Source organism: Salvelinus namaycush, chromosome 25, assembly GCF_016432855.1.
Source record: "Salvelinus namaycush isolate Seneca chromosome 25, SaNama_1.0, whole genome shotgun sequence".
Taxonomy (NCBI): domain Eukaryota; kingdom Metazoa; phylum Chordata; class Actinopteri; order Salmoniformes; family Salmonidae; genus Salvelinus; species Salvelinus namaycush.
Window position 1 is genome coordinate 25084026 of NC_052331.1, and position 25935 is coordinate 25109960.

At 41.8% G+C, this 25935-nt stretch overlaps 2 protein-coding genes across 10 annotated transcripts in view; one reads left to right on the forward strand and one right to left on the reverse strand.

Moving 5' to 3' along the window:
* LOC120020394 (ATP-dependent 6-phosphofructokinase, platelet type-like) overlaps positions 1 to 5011 on the forward strand; it is a 37891-nt gene extending 32880 nt beyond the window's left edge. For 6 of the 9 annotated variants that reach the window (XM_038964010.1, XM_038964009.1, XM_038964011.1 and 3 more), the window contains 6 exons: positions 743 to 907; positions 2374 to 2435; positions 2745 to 2856; positions 3046 to 3150; positions 3367 to 3467; positions 3661 to 5011. In XM_038964010.1, the coding sequence (XP_038819938.1) occupies positions 743 to 907; positions 2374 to 2435; positions 2745 to 2856; positions 3046 to 3150; positions 3367 to 3467; positions 3661 to 3802 (687 nt within the window). In that variant the 3' untranslated portion in view covers positions 3803 to 5011. Of the gene's footprint in view, positions 1 to 742; positions 908 to 2373; positions 2436 to 2744; positions 2857 to 3045; positions 3151 to 3361; positions 3468 to 3660 lie in introns of all 9 variants that reach the window. The other 3 variants (XM_038964015.1, XM_038964016.1, XM_038964008.1) reach the window with 2 other exon arrangements.
* Positions 4617 to 24674, reverse strand: LOC120020393 (presequence protease, mitochondrial-like). Its single transcript, XM_038964006.1, has 27 exons — positions 24482 to 24674; positions 21215 to 21320; positions 20936 to 21042; positions 20559 to 20710; positions 20320 to 20434; positions 20136 to 20232; positions 19823 to 19983; positions 18962 to 19088; positions 18581 to 18669; positions 18259 to 18387; positions 17940 to 18053; positions 17758 to 17854; positions 16509 to 16643; positions 16094 to 16232; positions 12765 to 12881; positions 11182 to 11311; positions 10697 to 10817; positions 8370 to 8446; positions 8035 to 8200; positions 7781 to 7881; positions 7556 to 7676; positions 7279 to 7335; positions 6875 to 6987; positions 6403 to 6525; positions 5908 to 6053; positions 5413 to 5515; positions 4617 to 5226 (listed from the first exon to the last, which is right to left on the reverse strand). The coding sequence occupies exons 1-27, from the start codon at positions 24526 to 24528 to the stop codon at positions 5133 to 5135; spliced, it is 3084 nt and encodes a 1027-aa protein (XP_038819934.1). The 5' UTR covers positions 24529 to 24674; the 3' UTR covers positions 4617 to 5132.
* Between the last annotated feature and the right edge of the window lie 1261 nt (positions 24675 to 25935).

Here is a 25935-nt window from a genome sequence, read left to right on the forward strand (position 1 = left end):
GAGTGGCAATGAGTTGGCATGATAGCACAAACAGACTGGCACTCAGGCTAGAACACAGCTTTTAACAGGGGTGAAATGATACTGTACCATTTGAAGTTATCAGTGATCACTAGATTTGTATTATTATGTGGTCTGCTTTCCTAGACATCTACAAGTCATAATTATTAGCTCAAAAAGTAGTTAACTTATTGGACAGATGTGCGACCCTAGTTGACATTGTGAAACTATTGTGGGAATATAGACTGACAACAGACAGATATTTCCCATGATTTCTCTTCCACATTCACTCACACACGCACACAATGTAAACAACCCCATTTGTGTACACTTAGAACATACATGCTTCACTAGTTAGAATTAGACTTCCTGTTCCTTTACTAACTGGTTTCTGGTTTGATGTTTTGGAAGAATTATTTGAGACTAGATCTGCATCCTGGTAAATCTTGAAATGCTGTTTGTATTTTATGATCGTATTATATTGTGACCTGGAGCATGTTTTGGGTAATTGTGTGAGCATGTTTGATACCAATACACAGCATTTTGTATGTACAGTACCTACTACCCAACAAAACAACATTGTCTGCATGCTATTGATAATTGTAAAATGGGTTGTGTCACAAATGCCACCCTATTCCCTTTATAGTGAGCAACTTGTAATGCACTAAAAAGGGAATAGGGTGCCATTATGGACACAACCTGTGTGTCTATTTGATCTGACTATGAGCATCTGTGTGTGTGTCAGACATGTGACCGCATCAAGCAGTCTGCCAGTGGGACCAAGCGGCGTGTGTTCATCATTGAGACCATGGGGGGGTACTGTGGGTACCTGGCCAGTGTCGGGGGGCTGGCTGCGGGGGCTGACGCTGTCTACATCTATGAGGAACCCTTCGACATCAGAGACCTCCAGGTGAGGGATATTGTTTTACATAAGGTAGAAAAATTAGAGTAACTTTCCTGAAATTCCCAGGTTTTACAGAAATCCTGGTTGGAAGATTCCCGGGATCAGGAGGGAATATTTAGGATAAGACTGCTAAATAGCTACCCGGACTACCTGCATTGACCCTTTTTTCACTAGCTCTTTTGACTCATCACATACGCTGCTGTTACTGTTTATTATCTATGTAGCCTAGTGACTTTATCCCTACCTATATGTACATATCTACCTCAATTATCTCGTACCCCGGCACATCGACTTGGTACTGGTACCCCGTGTATATACAGTAGCAAAGTTATCATTACTCGTGTATTTATTCCTTGTGTTATTATTTTTCTATTATTTCTCTGCGTTGTTGGGAAGGGCCCGTAAGTAAGCATTTCACTGTTAGTCCACACCTGTTGTTTATGAAGCATGTGACAAATACAATTTCATTTGATTTGGAATCCTCCAACCAGGAATTATAGAAAACGTGGCAATTTTGAAATCACAGTTTTATACAGTATACAGTTATAAACCTAAATATTTACATCAAAGTTAATTCATCATTGGAATCCATAGTAACTGATGTACATATAATCACTGATGTACATATAATCCCTCAGTGCAACGGGGCCTCTATTTTAGGAGTGCTCAAGTGACCCAGATTACAGTACATTACAGTACGTAGCTATGGTGGTTATTAATAGGTAGAACGCATCATCATTCCAGGAGTGTTAAGCTCTGATCAAGACAGATCTCATTGTTATAGTTTGAGGAGGCCTACTCAACAGCACTAGTGTTGTTGTCGTGCTAGTTGTTATTGTCTGAGAGACATTCTGCTGTTGTCAGGTACACAAATGTTGTAGAGCCCTTCAGATCATGGATAAAATATGCAGTCTCCTTCTAAGACCAGACCAATGACAGATGAAATAATTTGTATTATTTAATGCAATGAATATTATATATATGCTACATTATTATTTAATGCAATGAATGTTATATATATGCTACATTATTATATAATGCAATGGATGTTATATATATGCTACATTATTATTTAATGCAATGAATATTATATATATGCTCCATTGTGGAACAAGGTGATGTCGATATTTACACATGTGTTGCAAAGAGCACACACTCATTATAAACAACAGATAATGTTGAGTGTAATTCAGTGGTCTAGCATATGTTCCATCGGCATGGTGTATACTGTAGCCTACTTTAATTGGAGTGAATGGCGACAACTCATCTAAGTAGGGGACAGAACAGCAGTAAGAAGTGTGCCACCTCCTGGTCACCAGAGCACTCTGCAGTACTCTGTCCCTGAGACACAGCAGAGAAATGAGCTTCGTTCTGCAGCTCGGAAAGCTCATGTAGGTTACAGATAGAGGTGGAATACTCTAGAATACTTCAGACTTATCACAGATAATGTGAGGCTGTTCTCTCTGCTTCAGTCCAACGTCGAGCATTTGACAGAGAAGATGAAGACGGGTATCCAGAGGGGCTTGGTGCTGAGGTGAGGCAGAGCTCATGTCTAGCATGATAGCCTCTTTACAAATGTACAGTATGTTAGGAATAAAGGCATACATGTACGTAGCCAGCTATGTATGATAGTCTTACTATCTTTATGCCACACTGTGTAGGCTATTAATACAAATTGTTATGTGTATGTTAAAATACTCTACTTTTTGTGATGGTCTATCGAGGCTCTATAGCGACCACTCAATATTTCTCAGTATTACTGAACACAGTAGGAAGAATCACCCTGTAACGCAGCAGCAGGACAAATGGAACCTTGACATTGTGTGTGTGTGTGACGTTACAGGAATGAGAACTCCAATGAGAACTTCACCACAGATTTCATCTACCAGCTGTACTCTGAGGAGGGGAAAGGAGTGTTTGACTGCAGGAAGAATGTCCTTGGACATATGCAGCAGGTGTGGTTACAGACACACACACACACTCACTGTTGCCCGATTGCAACTGATACCAACCAGTCAGATGTGAATTGAATGACGGCATACTGTATATTGATCATGTTACTGTGTAATCCACATATTACCTTACAGTTTATTATGACATGAACCTGACCTGAGTAAAACAGATTATTTATTTTATTTCCAAAGGGAGGTGCTCCTTCCCCATTCGACAGGAACTTTGGAACGAAGATTGCAGCCAAAGCGATTCAATGGATTTCAAGAAAGCTCAAGGAGTCATATAAAGAAGGTAGAGTACATGTTCTGAATTTAATACTAAAAATACAACAACAAAAAAATACAAAAAAGATGGGGCCTTTTTAGTTTGCATATTGGTTAATATACATCCGAAATGGCACCATTTCAACTATATAGTGCACTACTTTTGACCATGGTCCATAGGGGGAATAGGGTGGAATTTGGACTCAAATAAGTGTGCCCGACTGTATTTCTTCTCCTTGTGCAGGGAAGGTGTTTGCTAACACAGAGGACACTGCCTGTTTGCTGGGGATGCGTCGCAGAGCCATGGTCTTCCAACCAGTGGTGCAGCTCAAAGACCAAACAGACTTTGTGTAAGACAACTTTTACATGTTGTGTAGACCATGGTAGCACAAGGTTAAAACATTCTTCCTTCAATTTAACTGACAATGTCCACCCGTATAAAACAAAGTGCCAAATTGAGTGCATTAACTAAAGCTTCAAACTGTTTATTTTATGTCATCATGGTCTCGTGTGTGTGTGTTTTGTCCTATTCTACCCTATCAGCCACAGGATCCCTAAGGAACAGTGGTGGTTGAAGCTTCGCCCCCTGATGAAGATCCTGGCTAAATACAAGACCAGCTACGACGTGTCTGACTCTGGCCAGCTGGAGCATGTGACCCGGGTCAGGCCCAAGAAGGTGGACTGAGCTGACCAGCTAGCTTCGCTGACCAGCACCTAGTCTGGGTAGGCTAGACCAGCACATAGTCTGGATAGGCTAGTCTTTAGCTAGGGCTGCTCTGAGCTGATCCATTCAGTGTAACTTAGCTCCAATCATGGTAACTCTTACCAGCACTTTCACTCTGTCCCATACTCATGTCCCCTCAGAAGCTACTTAGGGCTCAATTGTCCACCCTTCTTCTGAAGTATGCACTTGCACACTTTCTCATATGGATTTTACACTGGTAGAAACTGCTTTCAGCCAATGCTTACACCAATCCTATGCTTTTAAATTCATGATGGGGAGTGTGCAAGTGCACACTTTTGGAAAAGGGTGGAGAACTGGGATGTAGCCCTAGTCTACTCCCATAGATGCTTCTTCTTCCCTCTCCGCCTTCTTCTAAAGGGAGAGCTGTTTATCCCACCACCTACTGTAGGTCTACTCCAGTGTTATGTTGTGTTGTCACTCCGTACTTGCACTTTGTATCAAACCTGGGTTGGCATCTAAGAGTAGGTCATGTTAGTTCCGCTGCTGTATTTTGTGGCTTAGTTGAGGATGTGTTTGTGAAACCCATTTTAATGTTAACTCACTGTGTGATCCGAGTGTTTTCTCCAAGTATTAAAGAATATTTATTGTGATGACAATTGTGAAACCTCAATGTGAAGTTCACGTCACCTCTCCTCACCACACTATTCAACATTTGAGGTCAGAGGATGGGCATGGAAATCTCACAGGATAAAGCTGCATGTAGCATTGTGTCTGGTACGGAAGGTATGAGTTCAGGATTAGATAACACATTGTATTACAACATCATGATAATTTAATGGTCATATTTTCATATACATATGTACTCTATAGAAATACAATATTTCAGTAAACAGAAGCCATCGGTGTACATACTTGTACACATTCTGAAGCCAGAGGTAGGGTTCTATGCCATAAAGAAATTCTGACGTATTGAATGAAATGTACGTTGTCATATTTGATACATTATGAATATGGTATTCAGGTGAGGTTAGACGTGATATTATTTATGAGATTATCTGTTTACTGTTGTGCGCATTCAGTTTGCCTACAAAATAGCTTTACACACATACCTCAATGGAATATTAAACTTTGTGTAACACAGAGCCGTAACAACATCAAAAACCAAAGCAACTGTCTGGTTAATTCAATAATAAATGTATATTATAACACTGTAGCAACAGTCCAGTTTTTTAGGACAATCAAGTACCACTGATGTTTACCATCAAACACAGTGCATCTGAAGTCTCTTAATTGGAGAAGATACATGTGGATACTTTTCCCTGATGTCCTGTTATTTTACCACCCATGACGGATCTTTCTTGATGGTGTCATTCTCAGGACCAAGAATAGCAACTCCACATGTCCTCTGTCCAATGCCAAGGTACCTGTGTAAAACATGGATACAAAATATTAAATGGCCATTCTCTTCATATTCACTTTCATTCAAAGTCCAATAATAAGGCATGCTCAGAAAACTTCCAAAAAGGACTAATTCATGGTAAACAGGAGTTGGAGCACAAAAAACAGATTCAACAACACCTGAAATAATATTAAACCAAAAACCACATTACCTGCCAGCCACATTGACCAGGCTCTTGTCTGTGACAGCGAAGAGTCTCTCTCTGTGGGCCTGTTTCAACTCATCTGTGATTCCACTCAGGAAACGGCCCATACCTGCAATATGATATTACATGTCAAGACAAGGATTGACACTTGGTCTTTTTCATCTCTTATCATGGTCTATTTATAACACGTCATTTAGAAGACAGTCATGTTTCTTTCCAAAGTGAGACCCTGGTAAGGGACAACCTCTCTAAGTAAATGCCTGTCTCTGTAGAGCTGTCCTCATGTCATACATGCGTTATAATAACAAGTTACTACAATAAAACTTAACAGGACATACAATAACAGCATGTTAAATGTCAGGTGAAGGGCTCTGGTAGCATCCCAAATGGCACCCTATTCCCTATATAGGGCACTATCTTTAACCAGGGCCTGCAGGGCTCTGGTCAAAAGTAGCACTATATAGGGAATAGGGTGCCATTTGGGACACATCCTCTGTTCACCTTTATTGGAGGGGGCGACGGGGGAGTCCACGGCTGAGAACACAGACAGCTTGGCCTCGTCGATGTCCTGCTGGGTAAACTGTCCTAATCTGACCCAGTCCACACTCTTACGGAAGGTTGACAGAGTCTGCACCGAGTTGGGGTCTCTGAAATCAACACAGGGACATGGAACAATGGGCTAAAGCTAATGAAATATGCCAAGAAGTGATCTAATACATGTATTCAAACAGTACAGTACATTAATTAAAATGTGTAAGTCCCCTTAATGTACTCTGAACATTTCATGACTCGAGGATCAAGAAAATGTATTCAAAATAGCTTGTGAAGTTTTGTGATTGTGTGTTCAATGATAAAATATGGCAGTTTCTTCAATTTCCTGAAAAGTTCTAGTTTTGGAGATTTTCCGCAACATATCTTTCTGCAGCTTTGTCATGTCTTAATCTGTATGACTACTGTTAAAACAGTTGTATTACAGTACATTAATACACTACACACCTGTATGAATAGAAGGTGAATAGTCCTCCTCCCACCCTGGCCCCTCCACCATAGGCCCCACCCTTCTCTCTGATCTCGCCGTGCAGGTACTTAGCAGTCATCATCCGGGACAGGATATTCAGGCTGAGGGAGAGAGCGGGGACGAGCATGGGTAAATACGGGGTTACAACATTTGTAACCTTCAGAAATATCCTAAGTTTTCCAGACATCCTGGTTGGAGGATTCTGGAGTTTGTGCGTATTCCCTCCTGATTCCAGGAATATCCAAACCAGATTTCTGGAACATCAGGGAATTTGGGGAAAGTACGCTTTTTACAACCCTAGTAAATATGAACATGGATCTACAGAAACAGCTAGCATTTGCGCTAATGCTAGTTAGCATAAAAATGGTATCCATGAGTTCATCTGACTCTAGGGAAGTAGATAAAGGGTATCATTGCCAAAATCCCAAACTATCCCTTTAAGACAGTCACCTCGCATAGTCCTCATGGGTGAAGGGCACGGTTCGTATACATTCGCTGACAAAGTTGATTGGGAAGGGCATTGGGAAAAATGTCTTCATCTGGCAGGGCTTGAAGTTGGGCTCCTGTGGGGTGATGATCAAACACACTTACATTAGCTCAATGGTAGATTAAGAAGGTCAGAAACCAATGATAAAAGTGTTACTCAACAATAATAAAAGGAAGACCAAACTAATGTTCAGAGGCCGTATGGATCAAGTGTCTCAGAGTAGGAGTGCTGATCTAGGATCAGGTCACCCTGTCTAACATGTAATCTTATTCATTGCGATCTTAAAAGGCAAAACTGTTCCTCAATCAGTATTCCTACTGAGATGCTTGATACATAGGTCTAGTTTAAAAGTGGAGGCGGTACGCACAGTGATTAGTTTTCTACTTGGGCCAGATCCAGGAGCTGCCAGTGGGTCAAGAGGTCTCTGTTAAGATTAAAAGAACACCTGTCAACTCACAGCAAGATTCAGGTTTTGTCCCAAATGGGACCCTATTCCCTACATAGTGCACTTCATATGAGCCATGGTCAAAAGTAGTGCACTATGTAAAGAATAGGCTGCCATTGGGGACATATCCCAAGTATTTATTTCACTGTGTTACAGTGCAGTCTCAGTACAGTACTAAGATAGTTTGACAAATTCATACCTCAGTGATATCGGACCGGACGGGTTTGCGATCCTTCTTATTGGAAGCAACGTTAGACATGAAGTTATCCAACTGTCCAGCGGCATCAGACATCTTCTGAGGCGTTGAGTTGACCGCACATCTGTCCGAACAACGAGAAGTTGTAATATACTTTACCCTCAAGTCAAAATAGAGAAATTATAGTAAAATCTTGAAGTAGCTGTCAAGTGTAAAGACTATACCCACCTCATGTTCAGTGGGTTGAGAATGTGTCTCTTTATTCTAGGAAGTGTCCGTAGAACTTGGGTGAGGTCTGGCATCTCCGCAATCCTTTTCATGAACTTGACCTGATATTCAAGATACACAAGAAAACTGAGATGTATTTAATTTGAGTGTACAGAAGTGCATTATATTCTCATTCAGATGTTACAATAACCATTTTCCTTCATCATACAGCTTTTTCTTTGCTTCCAAACCCTCATTGTCCTCCCCCCTCGCACCTGCTCCATCCCTCCGAAGATCTCCTGTAATTCTCCTGTTGGGGTCAGGCTGCGAGCCGCCCTCGTCATGGCGTACATGTGACCAGAGTAAGAGATCCCATTGGCTAGTTCCTGAGCCGACATCATGACCAGCACACGCAGACGCTCCTCATCATCAAAGTGCGGGCTGTAGGTCAAGTTAAAGGTTCAAAGGTCAGAGCACAGAGAGAGAAGGGCTTAAATAATATCAATCAAATGAGTCATTAAAAAACAATGGACATGTGGTTTATTAGCGACCATGCGACCATCGATGGATTATGTGCCATGGTATTATTCTGATGGACATGCGAGCCTACCTGTTGAATATGTGACTCCACAGGTGAAACATATCAGGAAGATTCCTCTCCAGACAGGAAGATGAGAGGAGGACTCCCTGTGAATCAGACTGTGAATGAACAATGCTCTTTCTTATAGCTAATTGTGCTATACTTACGTAAAGGTATACATTAGGCTTTATTATGACTGACTGGCTGGGGACTGAGCTAGGGCTGGGCGATATGGCCTAAAAATCATATCTGGATTTTTTCAAATTTATGGGCGATTCACAATATATCGCAATTTTTTGTTTTCTCTAAATAAGCATTGTTGTACAATTAAAGGTCAAATACACTGCATTTCAAACAGTCAGCAATAATCTAATGAATTCAGGGCTTGTGAATTTATACCTAGGCTGAGAATCTAAGCCTTCCAGAAGAAGACCCACTAATAATTTCATTATTTTATCAAAATACACTGAAAACAATATAAACGCAACATGTAAATGGTTGTTCCCATGTTTCATGAGCTTAAATGCAAAATCCCAGAAATGTTCCATACCCCAAAAAATCTTCTCTCTCTCTCAAAGTTTGTTTACACCACTTTTAGTGAGTATTTCTCCTTTGCCAAGATAATCCATCCATTCCAAGTGTGGAATATCAAGAAGCTGATTAAACAGCATGATCATTACACAGGAGCACCTTGTGCTTGGGACAATAAAAGGGCACTTTAAAATGTGCAGTTCTGTCACACAACATAATGCCACAGATGTCTCAACTTTTGAGGGAGCGTGAGATTGGCAAGCTGACTGCAAGAATGTCCACCAGAGCTGTTGCCAGAGAATTTAATATTAATTTCTCTACCAACAATAGGCTGCCCCCAATTTCGTTTTTAGATAATTTGGCAGTACGTCCAACCGGCCTCACAACCACAGCTCACATGTAACCACACCAGCCCAGGACCTCTTCATCCATCTTTTTCACCTGCAGGGAAAACTCATAATGATTGGCTGGGCCTAGCTCCCGAGTGGGTGGGCCTGGCTGCCAAGTGGGTGGGCCTGTACCCTCCAAGGCCCACCCATGGCTGCACCCCTGCCCAGTCATGTGAAGTCCATAGATTAGGGCCTAATGAATTTATTTCAATTGACCGATTTCCTTACATGAACTGTAACTCAGTAAAATCTTTGAAATTGTTGCATGTTGCGTTTATATTTTTGTTCAGTATAGTTTAACCTGCTTTTTTTTCTTCAATATTCACTGATCTGGCTTTCAAGTCTGTCTATGAAAATGTCCTTTTTGTTACAAATGTAACTATAACCATGCATAATGCAAATTCACTAATAATGACTAAACTCTTGTAGCAGGCATTAGGCTACAGAAAATTAAGACAGGTCTCATCAACAATCTCTCAAGCCCACGTGCTAGTAAGTAGCCAGCTAATGTTTATATTCCAAGTTCAGCCAACTTGGATCTATTTGCTAGCTAACAAGGTTGAACAGTTGAATTGCTATGAACACACCCTTCTGTCTGCCTCCAACTGTTTGAAAAGCATGTTAGTCTGTCCACTTTGTTCAAATGTTGAACTCAAGCGGCCTACCTTATTTCTCAGAATGAGAACGAGTTGCCAATTCCTCATATAATTGAATGCTTATTGCACATTTATAAAACACAGACTAGACAGCTAGTATAACAGTCTTTGGCTAAAATGCTGCTAGCAGTACGTGGTACCCCAATGCTGCATGCGACAAACTGAGCATTCATTTGACAGAATCAATGTTCATTGATATTCTCATTTTAGTAGTGTCTGCTCTGTGTGCAATTTAAGTAGTTGAGACATAAAAAGGGTATCGTTAGAAAAGTTTCAATAAGGTGTCAATGTAAAATAATGTGTCAATGTGTTTGTGTCCATATGACCGATTATGTTGGACCAAACCTCAAATGGAAAAGTGAGTTGAAACCGCATGTCAGAGAGGACGATGTGATCTCTCAACTTTGTTGGCGTGAGCGGCAGGGGGAGGGGCTTGGTGTGTAAACCATAGAAGAAGAGGCGAAGCGAAAGGTTTCGCTCTCGATAATGCGTTTGTTTCACCAATGCGTTTCTATGGGCTTATTTTGGACCTAAACTTGTAGCTTGCCTTCCCGCCTTTGGGACAACGTCTCCCATTGTTGGGGCGGAGACGTACATCTCGTCATTATATACAGATCTCTGGTGTAAATGGGAAGTTGCTCACAGCACAGAAGGAGCGAAGGAGACACTCATAAAAATGAAAAATAACAAAACTTTGATTCTTGTGATACAGGCATTTGGAATATCACGCAAAAAAATACATTAGAATGAATCCGATATATCGCCCAGCCGTAGGACAGACCTGTTCATACATATCCATGTTAGAGTAGTCAGGGTTGACTGATGTGGAGATGGACATGCCTCCTGTCTTCAGCTCCATCTGCTGGGCCTGCTGCCTGTAGTCCAGCCCTCCACAGCCCATCCTGGTAACAACACACTTCCATTAGCATGTCTCATCTCACAGCCTGGACCAACACATACGCCTTATCAATCACACCTTACACCCCATCCTAAAATAACACACACCTCCATTACCTGATCACAATTCACACGGCCATCATTAACTGATCACAAATACTACATACCGGTAGCTCAACCTGGACCGACGCAGCACGCCTTCTCACAATCACCTCAGTAACCCAGTCGGACACACATTCTCAAGACAAAAACTCAATACTCATCACAATTGCAACTAACTCCATTACCTTCAAAAGATGTTTATGAAACCAAACCACACGAGCTATGCCTTCTAGACAATTGGTCATATTATATGGGGTCTGGACTCACTTGGTGATGACACTGCAGAAGAGGGGCACATATAGTTTGAGGTCTTCAGGGAGGGTGTTGAGACTACACATAGCCCTGAAGTAGACCATCCCATTGGTTGGCTGCTCACAGTACTGCACTGGGACGCCTCCTAGTGGGGTGAAGAGAGTAGAACAGGACAAATGTCAGAGGGAGACAAAACCATGAGTCCAAGAATTTCTGTCTTGACGTGTGGACCAGTTTATTTGCCAGTCTACCAATACTTGGAAATTGTACATCAAAACATATCTACATTTTGTCAAGTTACAGCCTTATTCTAAAATGTTTTAAATTAATTTTTTTCCTCACAATATCCATAATGACAAAGTGAAAACAGGTTTTGAGAATATTTTTCAAATTCATTAAAAATAAACAGAAATACCTTATTTACATAAGTATTTAGACCCTCTGCTATGAGACTCAAAATTGCGCTCAGGTGCATCCTGTTTTCATTGATCATCCTTGAGATGTTTCTACAACTTGATTGGAGTCCACCTGTGGTCAATTTAATTGATTGAACATGATTTGGAAAAGGCACAAACCTATCTGTAAAAGGCACAAGACAGCCTGTTTGAAGTTTGCCAAAAGGTACCTAAAGGACTCTCAGAACATGAGAAACAAGATTCTCTGGTCTGATGAAACCAAGATTGTACTCTGGCCTTTTTTAAAAACCTTTATTTAACGGCAAGTCAGTTAAGAACAAATTCTTATTTTCAATGACAGCCTAGGAACAGTGGGTTAACTGCCTTGTTCAGGGGCAGAACGACGTAGATGTAGTGTCGGATGTAGTGTCGGGGGTACTGGAGGAGATGTAGTGTCGGGGGTGCTGGAGGAGATGTAGTGTCGGGGGTGCTGGAGGAGATGTAGTGTCGGGGGTGCTGGAGGAGATGTAGTGTCGGGGGTGCTGGAGGAGATGTAGTGTCGGGGGTGCTGGAGGAGATGTAGTGTCGGGGGTGCTGGAGGAGATGTAGTGTCGGGGGTACTGGAGGAGATGTAGTGTCGGGGGTACTGGAGGAGATGTAGTGTCGGGGGTACTGGAGGAGATGTAGTGTCGGGGGTACTGGAGGAGATGTAGTGTCGGGGGTACTGGAGGAGATGTAGTGTCGGGGGTACTGGAGGAGATGTAGTGTCGGTGGTACTGGAGGAGATGTAGTGTCGGGGGTACTGGAGGAGATGTAGTGTCGGGGGTACTGGAGGAGATGTAGTACTGGAGGACAGGAGGACATGTAGTGTCGGGGGTACTGGAGGACATGTAGTGTCGGGGGTACTGGAGGACAGGGGAGGAGATGTAGTGTCGGGGGTACTGGAGGACAGGGGAGGAGATGTAGTGTCGGGGGTACTGGAGGACAGGGGAGGAGATGTAGTGTCGGGGGTACTGGAGGACAGGGGAGGAGATGTAGTGTCGGGGGTACTGAAGGACAGGAGGAGATGTAGTGTCGGGGGTACTGAAGGACAGGAGATGTAGTGTTGGGGGGACTGGAGATGGGAAACACTATTAGAGTGTAATCTCGGAGCCTAGAGTAACTAGAGTGTAGCGTCAGCGTGTACTACAGGTAGTACTGTACCTGCAGTGCCCATCTCTACAGGTGTGACTGCTATCGTTGGCTCAATGTCAGACACATTCAGGGCAGGGAGACATGAGGCATCCTGGATCTTGCTCTGAACCGATAGCAGCTCAAGACCTGAATAGAAAGTCATAAATTAGTGCAAGAATACTGAAAAACGTTTTGATCATGAATGGTTTATAAAGTTTTCATAATGAAGTGAATGAGTATTCTTCATTCTCCTTAAAAGACGGGTGGGTTGTTTAGCAACAAAACCAATGAGTGCCCAACTTTGGGGCAAAACAAGGATTTGTCACGTTCCTGACCTGTTTTCTGTTAGTTTTTGTATGTGTTAGTTGGTCAGGACGTGAGTTTGGGTGGGCAGTCTATGTTTTCTGTTTCTATGTTGGTTTAAAGGGTGACCTGATATGGCTCTCAATTAGAGGCAGGTGGTTTTCATTTCCTCTGATTGAGAGCCATATTAAGGTAGGTGTTTTCACATTGATTGTTGTGGGTGGTTGTCTCCTGTGTCTGTGTAAGTGTATGTTACGCCACACGGGACTGTTTTCGGTTTTGTTTGTTCGTTCGTTTTATGTAGTCAGTTTTCCTGTTATTGCGTTCTTCACGTTATATGTAAGTTCGTGTCTAGGTCTGTTGACTGCGTTTGTTATTTTGTAAATTCTCTAGTGTTTCGTGTTCGTCGTGTTTTCTGTTTTGTTTAATAAATAATATGTCGAACTACAACGCTGCAGTTTGGTCGAATCACTACTCCTCCTTTTCGGATGAAGAGGAGGAGGAACGCCGTTACAGGATTATTGAAAAAGTGAATTATATTTAGTCTCCAAATGTGTATTGAAAACATAAATACATTTGCACAATGAGCACTTGGTGTCCCTCAAATACATCGTTACAGATATTGGTTAGCTAGCTAGCACATTTTAGCCCTAGATATGACATCAGTCAAAACACCTCAAAACAAGACCTACACTACATATACAAAAGTATGTGGATACCCCTTCAAATTAGCGCATTCAGCAATTTCAGCCACACCCGTTGCTGACAGGTGTATAAAATCGAGCACACAGCCATGAAATCTCCATAGACAAACATTGGCAGTAAAACAGCCTTAATGAAGAGGTCAGTGACTTACAATGTGGCACCGTCATAGGATGCCACCTTTCCAACAAGTCAGTTTGTAAAATTTCTGCTCTGCTAGAGCTGTCCCGGTCAACTGTAAGTGCTGTTATTATGAAATGGAAACGTCTAGGAGCAACAACGACTCAGCCGCGAAGTGGTAGGCCACACACGCTCACAGAATGGGAACACGTGTAGCGCGTAAAAATCATCTGTCCTCAGTTGCAACACTCACTACCGAGTTCCAAACTGCCTCTGGAAGCAACGTCAGCACAAGAACTGTTCGTCGGGAGCTCCATGAAATGGGTTTCCATGGCCGAGCAGCCGCACACAAGACTAAGATCAACATGCGCAATGCCAAGCGTCGGCTGGAGTGGTGTAAAGCTCGCCGCCATTGGACTCTGGGGCAGTGGAAACGCGTTCTCTGGAGTGATGAATCATACTTCACCATCAGGCAGTCCGACAGATTAATCTGGGTTTGGTGGATGCCAGAAGAACGCTACCTGCCCGAATAAATAGTGGCAACTGTAAAGCTTCGTGGTGGAGGAATAATGGCCTGGGGCTGTTTTTCATGGTTCGGCCTAGGCCCCTTAATTCCAGTGAAGGGAAATGTTAATGCTGCAGCATACAATGACATTCTAGACAATTCTGTGCTTCCAACTTTGTGGCAACAGTTTGGAGAAGGCCCTTTCCTGTTTCAACATGACAATGCCCCTGTGCACAAAGCGAGGTCCATACAGAAATGGTTTGGTGAGATCAGTGTGGAAGAACTTGACTGGCCTGCACAGAGCCCTGACCAAGTTCCAATTGTAATTTTCCTAAGTCCCTCTTTGTGGCACCTGACCACATGACTGAACCGTAGTCAACAAAACAAAGGAGATGATTGTGGACTTCAGAAAACAGCAGAGGGAGCACCCCCCATCCACGGGACAGTAGTGGAGAAGGTGGAACGTTTTAAGTTCCTCGGCGTACACATCACGGACAAACTGAAATGGTCCACCCACACAGACAGCGTGTTGAAGAAGGTGCAACAGCACCTCTTCAACCTCAGGAGGCTGAAGAAATGTGGCTTGTCACCTAAAACCCTCACAAACTTTTACAGATGCACAATTGAGAGTATCCTGTCGGGCTGTATCACCGCCTGGTACGGCAACTACACCACCCACAACCGCAAGGCCCTCCAGTGGTGCGGTCTGCACAACGCATCATCGGGGGCAAACTACCTGCCCTCCAGGACACCTACAGCACCCGCTATCACAGGAAGGATCATCAAGGATAACAACCACCTGAGCTACTGCCTGTTCACCCCGCTAACATCCAGAAGGCGAGGTCAGTACAGGTGCATCAAAGCGGGGACCGAGAGACTGAATAACAGCTTCTATCTCAAGGCTATCAGACTGTTAAAACAGTCATCACTAACACAGAGAGGCTGCTGCCTACATAGACTTGAAATCATTGGCCACTTTAATTAATGGATCACTAGTCACTTTAATAATGCTACTTTAATAATGTTTATATATCTTGCATCACTCATCTCATATGTATATACTGTATTTTATACCATCTATTGCATCTTGCCTATGCCGCTCTGTAAATTGCTCATCCATATATTTATATGTATATATTCTTATTCCATTCCTTTACTTAGACTTGTGTGTATTAGGGAGTTGTGTGGAATAGTTCGACTACATTTGAGATATTACTGCAATGTCGGAACTAGAAGCACAAGCACTTCGCTGCACTCGCAGTAACATCTGCTAAGCATGTGTATGTGACCAATACAATTTGATTTGATCCCCATCGAACACCTTCGGGATGAATTGGAACGCTGACTGCAAAACCAGGCCTAATTGCCCAACATCAGTGTCTGACCTCACTAATGCTCGTGGCTGAATGGAAGCAAGTCCCTGCATCAATGTTCCAACATCTAGTGGAAAAGTGGAGGCTGTTATAGCAGCAAAGGGGGACCAACTCCATATTAATGCCAATGATTTTGGAATGAGATGTTCGACAAGCAGCTGTCCACATACTTTTTGGTCATGTAGTGTAGTACCAAGAACAAGATACAACTAGCTGAAACAAGCCACATGGCAGCTTCTTGTCATTGTTGCTAGCTATCTGACCGTTCAGATTCATAACACACAACCTTCTGCCCCATCGATGAGAACGCATCTTTTTCGTGATGTTGTCAGGCAACCCGTTGGCGTATAACTTACCTTTCTCATAGATGTCTTTCTTGTCACTCTCAGACAAAGCCTGTACCTTCTTCTGGAGTTTCTCCTCCTCTGCTTTGACCTGTTTCTCCAGGTACGCCTCATCAGGACTCATAGACAGAGTCAGCCTGTGAGTGTTGTCCTGCATGGGCACAAACAAGATGCTAATGTGACATGACATTACCATGACATGACATGACCAGTAACACTGAACAGTCTCCTACTCAGTGACATGATTAAACTGAAGTCATTTTCTTCTTTCAACAACCCCCTGGTCTATGACCCCTGCATGATGACATCAACTTTCTTGATTAGACTGCTTTATCCCATTACAACTTACTGTTAACATAGGCTATTCAGATGCTATGTATACTGAAAGAAACTCAACTCAACTTATTTCTCCTGTCTGGTCTCTCACCTTGAAGTAGTGTAGGACTTTCTCCTGGAGGAAGCGAGGGTTGTCCTTCAGGGCTTGTCTGAACTGGGCCACACTGTCGCTGATCTTCAGCAGCTGGACCGGGTCTCCATCATGGTTCCAACAGGAAGCTATGTACTGTTAGCAGAGAGACAACACACAGGGTAAAATGTCATACTAATTTAATGAGCAGCACCTAGGTGTGTGTGTGTGTCCATTGTAGTTCCAGCAGGAAGCTACTGTATGTTCTGCAGAGACAAGTATAAAGCATGAGTTGACGACACGCACCCAAAATATACTGAACAAAAATACAACAATTTTACTTAGTTGTCAATTGAAATAAATTCCTTAGATCCTAATCTATGGATTTCACATGACTGGGCAGGGCTGCAGCCCACCCACTGGGGAGCCCAGCCAATTAGAATTTGTTCCCCCCCGCAAAAGGACTTTATTACAGACTGAAATACTCCTCAGTTTCATCAGCTGTCCAGGGAGCTGGTCTCAGACAATCCGCAGGTGAAGAAGCCAGATGTGAAGGTCCTGGGGTGGAGTGGTTACATGTGGTCTGTGGTTGTGAGGCCGGTTGGATATACTGCCATACTGAGAAATGGACATTCAATTCTCTGGCAACAGCTCTGGTGGACACTCCTGCAGTCAGCATGCCAATTGCACACTCCCTCAAAACTTGAGACATCTGTGGCATTGTGTTTTGTGACAAAACTGCACATTTTAGAGTGGCCTTTTATTGTCTCCAGCACAAGTTACACCTGTGTAATGATCATGCTGTTTAATCAGCTTCTTGATATGCATACCTGTCAGGTGGATGGCTTATCTTGGCAAAGGGGAAATGCTCTCTAACAGGGATGTAAACTAATTTGTACACAACATTTTAGAGAAATAAGCTTTTTGTGCGTTTGGAACATTTCTAGGATCTTTTATTTCAACACATGAAACATCAGACCAACACTTTACATGTTGAGTTTATATTTTTGTTCAGTATAGTTAGAGAGGTGCTGACTAATGGAATAGTAAACTTGCCAGAGGGTTAATATGGTCATACTGTATACAGGAGATGCTGCTCCCAGGACAATCACTATGGTATATTTATATTCTTAAGTCTGTCTTCATATACAATTCAATTCCCTTCACATTTCACCTCTGTTTAGAGTGTGTGTGTGTGTATAGAAAACAAAATGTTCATGGTTAAAACATCACAGTGGAGACACCAGACAAACTGTGGCCTTGTACTCACTGAAGCCAGTGACAACCCGAAGCTGGTAGACTGATGTTTCATCTGGATTTCAATCTTATGAAGCAGGGCCTCTATCCTCTCCTCCTCAAATCCATAACTGCATCGTTAGGAGAGAAGTACAGTTAGATTACATTATTGTGATGATAGTGTTACTGTACATAACACATCAGCAGTATACTTACGCAATGATCTCATCAATGGTTTGGACAATGATTTGCTTGACTTTCTCAGTGTCTTCTTCAGCCATTCCTTGCAAGCCTATGCTGAATGATGCCTCTTTGGTGCTCCCATCATATCTGGAAAATAACAGATACTGGTAAATAAAGCATTTTACTGTTCAGTATATATCAACATTTCAAAGAGCTATGCCAATGTGTACCTCACAAGTTCTTTAACTTCATTGAGATAAAGTGCCTGTATTCTGGGACTTTCTATGTCTTTTTAAAGTGTTTTATCAATGTTCATTTGCTTCTAAATCCATCTCCAAAGAGGTTAACCCACCCTACGACAGAGGAGAAGTCTGTTCCTATCTTGGGTTCTATGAGGGTCTTGTAGAAGGGAGAGTTGGGTCCAGAGATCATCAGAGAGGACAGCAGGCTCAGGGTGAAGCCCTCAAATGTGTCTGTGATACTGCAGAGAGAAGGACACCTGAATGAGACCACTACTGCATCGCTTACTGATTTTAAATGACCAAAATGCATATGTAAATCATGACATGCAACAATTGAGGTTAAAGTCACTTTAAAACAAATCAATGTATACTATCCCAGAAACAATTTTAGAGAAACAACTAATAGTGTTGCAGTAGCTCAGTATTACGTACTCTCCTAGCAGGTAGCTCATACACAGCGTGTTCTGTTTGGCTGCATCAGGAGCCATAGCATCGGGACTGCAGGTCACATGGTCCTCTCTCTGTGGAAAAGTCCATTACAATTAGAAACACTTCTGTCCACACAAATGTGGAAATGTCTTTGTCGTCACACATAAAAAAACGGACATTAAAACATCATCAAACAGGACCTTATCAAGATCATTCAAATAAGCATTACGGTGAAATTAATTCAAACTTCCAAACCATAGACCTTGCCAATGTTGCTCAAGTGGAGTGCATAGATTTGTAATATCTGGGAGCTGATGATGAATAAACTAATATCTGACAGCAGGTACTGAAAGAACTACAGTGATACTGAATGGGCAGACGCACAGGCCTGTCCCAGTGGGGTTGGTTAGGGACAGCAGTGTCAGGCTCAGTGCGCTCAAACTTGGACAGAGCCTCCTCCTGGATCTGTTTCAAGTGCTGCTCTAAGGGCAGATCCCCGTAGGTGAAGAACCTGAGGAGCAGAAAAGGGGAAACCATGTTACTGCCAAAGCCCAACAGAGTTGTGTGACAAGACACAGTGCTACTGTACCGAGTATATAATATTGGGGTGTGTGACAGTGTGTTGTGCCGTGCATTGCTAAGTGGTAATGTGTGACAGTGTACTGTACAGGTCATGGTGTATCACAATGAGCAGTAGCTAGTGTTGAAGCATGGTGGTGGTGGTGTATTGTGCATGTCACAGTATACTGTACAGGTCATGGTGTATCACAATGAGCAGTAGCTAGTGTTGAAGCATGGTGGTGGTGGTGTATTGTGGATGTCACAGTGTACTGTACAGGTCATGGTGTATCACAATGAGCAGTAGCTAGTGTTGAAGCATGGTGGTGGTGGTGTATTGTGCATGTCACAGTGTACTGTACAGGTCATGGTGTATCACAATGAGTAGTAGCTAGTGTTGAAGCATGGTGGTGGTGGTGTATTGTGCATGTCACAGGTCATGGTGTATCACAATGAGCAGTAGCTAGTGTTGAAGCATGGTGGTGGTGGTGGTATTGTGCATGTCACAGTGTACTGTACAGGTCATGGTGTATCACAATGAGCAGTAGCTAGTGTTGAAGCATGGTGGTGGTGGTGTATTGTGCATGTCACAGTGTACTGTACAGGTCATGGTGTATCACAATGAGCAGTAGCTAGTGTTGAAGCATGGTGGTGGTGGTGTATTGTGCATGTCACAGTGTACTGTACCTTGCATTGCTGGGGTGGTAGTGTGTAGCGTGGAAGTGCTTCAGTTGTTCCCAGGAGAGGTCAGGGATGGCCAGGGGTTCCCCTCCAGACACCACACCGTATGTGTGGTCAGGATACAGCTTGTTCTGGAGGTGCTGGGAATATACCCTCTCATTGTCTGACTGAAATCACAAACAGAGAGGAAATGTAAGATTCCAATGTGACTTCTATTTGTCCATCTCCTGACCAAATTATTCTGTAATTCTCACAAATGAATCACAATAAATCTAAATAACAAATCTCTAAATAAATAGTTTGGAACGAAGTAACTCACAAAAGCGCCCTTCATTTCATTGAAGACAACTCCTTTGAAGACCAGCGGGGAAGTAGGATCTGTAGGGTCTTCATTCTCCAGTCTCCATCCCTCCTGCCTTTAACAAAACACAAGGATATGAATGCAGACTTCTGATGTCACTGATTTTGATTAAAGAGGCAGCTATTTAAAACACCACACTTACCAAAAATCAAGTTCTCGTAGACAAGGGAAAAACACTGCATCCAGATACACGGAGAGGAGATTCTGGAAGTCTTTCCCGTTTTGTGTGGAGAATGGATACATAGTGAAATCACTAGCTGTGGAGAAAAAAAACAATGACATTTCAGACACCATGCGTGCACACACACACACACACACACACACACACACACACACACACACACACACACACACACACACACACACACACACACACAGTACCTGTGAATGCGTTCATGAAGGTGGAGAGGGATCTGTTGAGCATCTTGAAAAAGGGGTCTCTGCAGGGGTACTTCTCTGAGCCACACAACACTGTGTGTTCCAGGATGTGTGGGACCCCTGTGTTGTCCATTGGGGTCGTCCTGAGCTGAACACTGCAGAGGTGTTACGACAAGAGATGGAAACACTGTCGTTAGAAAAAGCACAGACTTAGAATAAGTATTTTATTACTAAACTAGAACATTTAATTTGATCTAATCTCTTCAACCAGCCGGCTCTCTATCTCTGTCAGGGAAGCAATTGAGTCTGGGGACGAGGTTCCATTTTAACATACAAACTTAGTCAAATAAAGCATACTTCCGCAAATGTGGGATTATTACCTAAAGAGATTGTTCTTGTCATCTCTAGCTGCGTGTAGATACTGGGCGCCTGTGTTGTCATGGGTCAGTTTGACAGCTGTAAGGAACAGGTCAGGGACAGTAACCACCTGCAAAAACACAGGAAGATAAGATCCCATTTATCCTGACTTTATGCTAAACCTTGACTAGAAGTGTATGTGAATTTATCAGATCAGGATTTTACTCTTGTTGTGGGTCTGTGTTTTCCAATCCTATTGACCCAAAGGGATTCACATTTTAGTTTTTGGCCCGGCATTTTACCTCCTTAACTGTGAAGCCATGGATCTTCTGTCCTGCCTGGTACTGCAATGCCCTCTCTGTTGCTGAGGTGCTCCTGAACCTCCATGAAGGATTCTGCCCCTGGAAACTGGATTTGCCAAGAGAGAGATCATTGCTGGCTTGCATCAAATGATACCATTTGAAAGGAAACACTTTGAAGTTTGTGGAAATGTTAAATTCATGTAGGAGAATAAAACACATTAGATCTGGTAAAAGATAACAAAGAAAAAAACATGTATTTTTTGTTTTTGTACCTTCATCTTTGAAATGCAAGAAAAACCATAAGGTATTATCCCAGTCAGACGCCATTTAGATGTTGGCCACTAGATGGCAGCAGTGTTTGTGCAAAGTTTTAGACTAATTCAATGAACCATTGCATTTCTGTTCAAACTTTTGCATCAAGACTGCCCAAATGTGCCTAATTGGTTTATTAATACATTTTCAAGTTCATAACTGTGCACTCTCCTCAAACAATAGCATGGTATTATTTCACTGTAATATCTACTGTAAATTGGACAGTGCAGTTAGATTAACAAGAATTTAAGCTTCTGACATTATCAGATATGTCTATGTCCTGGGAAATGTTCTTGTTACTTACAACCTCGTGCTAATCACATTAGCCTACGTTAGCTCAACCGTCCCGCAGGGGACCCACCGATCCTGTAGAGGATTTATTAACTATATGATTCCATAGGTGTTATTTCATAGTTTTGATGTCTTCACTATTATTCTACAATGTAGAAAATAGTAAAAATAAAGAAAAACCCTTGAATGAGTGGGTGTGTCCAAACTTTTGACAGGTACTGTAGTTTACAATAAATACATCAAATATAAAAAAAAAATCAAAATTATACCACAATTTAAAGAAATCATAGACTGCTTGGAAATGACTGACAAAAAAATATTCTCTACACAAGCAATATTTACCTAGATATTTCTTCAACTTTTGGACATCACATCTGGAACAACTGCCCACTGCAGCCATTTTTCATGGTAACTAAATGAACATGCTCTTGACAAAACTATATTAATGAGGAACTTGCCCTCAGTGGTGGAAATTACACCATTACCAAAGGACAGGTATATTTTGTGTAAATAACAATATAAAGGGCATACTCACAATACATATTGATATAGATTTTATTTAATTGACTCTTTCTCTAGTAGATAACATTATATGTGTAATTATTAATGTTTTCTCATAGAAAAACATAGTAGAAGCTCAAAAGTCTGGGTAAGGGACAAGGGCAAAACAGTGAAATGTAGGTCAAAAAAATGCAACTGAAAAGTAGATAAAATACTTGATAGATGTGTTAAAAAATATGGGGCGATTGTAGTATGAATTTAACATATATTTAAAAAAAGATTTGACCCCGAGGACATAGAAGTGCCCGTAGTTGCAGAATCACCCATATATACAGTTGAAGTCGGAAGTTTACATACACTTAGGTTGGAGTCATTAAAACTCGTTTTTCAACCACGCCACAAAATTCTTGTCAACAAACTATAGTTTTGGCAAGTCAGTTAGGACATCTACTTTGCGCATGACACAACTAATTGTTCCAACAATTGTTTACAGACAGATTATTTCACTTATAATTCACTGTATCACAATTCCAGTGGGTCAGAAGTTTACATACACTAAATTGACTCTGCCTTTAAACAGCTTGGAAAATTCCAGAAAATTATGTCATGGCTTTAGAAGCTTCTGATAGGCTAATTGACATCATTTGAGTCAATTGGAGGTGTACCTGTGGATGTATTTCAAGACCTACCTTCAAACTCAGTGCCTATTTGCTTGACATCATGGGAAAATCAAAAGAAATCAGCCAAGACCTCAGACCTCATTGTAGACCTCCACAAGTCTGGTTCATCCTTGGGAGCAATTTCAAAAAGCCTGAAGGTACCACGTTCATCTGTACAAACAATAGTACGCAAGTATGAACACCATGGGACCACGCAGCTGTCATACCGCTCAGGAAGGAGATGCGTTCTGTCTCCTAGAGATAAACATACTTTGGTGTGAAAAAGTGCAAATCAATCCCAGAACAACAGCAAAGGACCTTGTGAAGATGCTGGAGGAAACAGGTACAAAAGTACCTATATCCACAGTAAAACGAGTCCTATATTGACATAACCTGAAAGGCCGCTCAGCAAGGAGAAGCCACTCCTCCAAAACTGCCATTAAAAAGCCAGACTATGGTTTGCAACTACACATGGGGACAAAGATTGTACTTTTTGGAGAAATGTCCTCTGGTCTGATGAAACAAAAATAGAACTGTTTGGCCATAATGACCATCGTTATGTTTGGAGGAAAAAGGGCGAGGCTTGCAAGCCAAAGAACAGCATCCCAACTGTGAAGAACGGGGGTGGCAGCATCATGTGGGGGTGCTTTGCTGCAGGAGGGACTGGTGCACTTCACAAAATAGATGGCATCATGAGGAAAGAAAATTATGTGGATATATTGAAGCAACATCTCAAAACAGTCAGGAAGTTAAAGCTTGGTCGCAAATGGGTCTTCCAAATTGACAATGACCCCAAGCATACTTCCAAAGTTGTTGCAAAATGGCTTAAGGACAGCAAAGTCAAGGTATTGGAGTGGCCATCACAAAGCCCTGACCTCAATCCTATAGAATATTTGTGGGCAGAACTGAAAAAGCGTGTGCGAGCAAGGTCTACAAACCTGACTGTTCCACCAGCTCTGTCAGGAGGAATGGGCCAAAATTCACCCAACCTATTATGGGAAGCTTGTGGAAGGCTACCCAAAACGTTTGACCCAAGTTAAACAATTTAAAGGCAATGCTACCAATTACTAATTGAATGTATGTAAACTTCTGACCCACTGGGAATGTAACAAAAATAAAAGCTGAAATCAATCATTCTCTCTCCTATTATTCTGACATTTCACTTAAAATAAAGTGGTGATCCTAACTGACCTAAGACAGGACATTTTTTTACTAGGATTAAATGTCAGGAATTGTGAAAAACTGAGTTTAAATGTATTTGGCTAAGGTGTATGTAAACTTCCGACTTCAACTGTACGTTTTTTCCCCCCACCAGGTTATAGCCTATATCCACATAGAAGGTCCCGTAAAAAAAAACATCCACCCTATGGAAATCAAATGCCCGTTCAACGGATTTGTTCTGGTGCCGGCCGTGAGATTTACTCATAAAGATCATACGGTTATGTGCAGTGTGATGTAACTGAGTCATGATCAAGGGCTAGCTGGCTAGCTAATGTATACTCACCGTAGATTTCGAAGTTTCTGGAGAACTGTTTTACTCTGCCTAAACATTATTTCCTTAATTTAGCGACAATATATCTAATTGGTATTCATCCATGCACGTGCATATCATAATACTATACGCTGAACAGCTTTACTATCATAACGTTAGCTGCACATCCATATCCTCTCATGCTGTAAGTAGTTGACACATTGAAATTGAATTGGACATGTTAACGTGGCATCTGCGCAGATTACAGACAAACCAATACATGCAATGGGCCAAGTCACTCACTGTTATAGGTATGAGTGGGTTCATGCTGTTTATAGATCTACACAAGCTGCGGTTTGCTATTTAGAATTAGCGGACTATTCATTTTAGTGTTGTACAATCTATTTTTTTATTGGCTAAACTGGTAATAACACCAAATATGATTGGGTAAACGTGGTATGACGATTATGACACATCCAAGACGTCGGGAAGTTTTCGAAGGGCAAAACATGGACCAAGATGGCGTCGTTGTGAAGCGGGATTGTTTAATTGTGGAGTTTGTGAGTAATTCTCGCAAATTTGATGACTGTTGTTATTATTTCACCCGTTTTAATTTGTTGCAACAAAAGGTGATTAAGACGAGTCGTTGGTCGCAGTTTTCATGGGCACAACAGATAATATGCGCGCAACACAGGAACACCTTCCTAAAATGAATTAGATGTTTAGACAAAGATTGTGGATGTACCGTCAAGATACTTTTCTCTCCACCCAAACTATGGGTAGTCGTTTTCCACAAATCCACTCTGCAGAGTTTCTAGATCCCGTTTATTATTTCACTGGATTGGTGGATACATCGCAATATTTGTATATATATTTGAATATTCGATGAGAGTTGTTGACGTCAGCCACCTGTTTTCAAGATAGACAGAGGGACTTTGATTACTAGCCTCATTCATAGCCGTCTCAAGACAACTCTGATATAAAGTGTTTTTTTCTCAAAGTTGTGGAGATGTCACACTCGTAACAACCTAAGCATTACGAAACTTCGATTCAATCAAATAAACCTCACTTAGTAAATAAGACATTATGTTGTTGACCAAATTCGACACTCCAAACAAAAAGTCCTTGCTTGATGGGCTGGAGGGAGTCACATGCAAAGGGTCGTCACTAGTTACCACAGCCACAAAGTAAAAACCTCGACTATTTATACAATTTCTCTTCTTAATTTCTGATTTTAGACTTAAGGTTAACCATACCTCTAACCTTATGCCTAACCTTAAATTAAGACAAAAAAGCAAAATTTTGTTTTCATTACATTTGATGATATAGCCAATTGTGACGTGTATGTGGAAACTCAATGCACAGGGTAGAGATGTAATTGCAGGGTACAGTGACATTCTTGAGCTCCAACAGTGCAGGTCAAAAAGAGAAGTGAATTAAATAATAATACATATTTACAACTGTAACAATTTTGAAATGACCCTTGT

Excerpts from the sequence above, each read along its gene's own strand:
- LOC120020393 (XM_038964006.1), bottom strand. The coding sequence starts at position 24,528 with ATGTTTAGGCAGAGTAAAACAGTTCTCCAGAAACTTCGAAATCTACG. Across the intron at positions 8,447-10,696 it reads ACATGGATATGTATGAACAG|GGAGTCCTCCTCTCATCTTC; the intron begins GTCTGTCCTACG and ends TCTGATTCACAG. Across the intron at positions 7,882-8,034 it reads TCTTCGGAGGGATGGAGCAG|GTCAAGTTCATGAAAAGGAT; the intron begins GTGCGAGGGGGG and ends CTTGAATATCAG.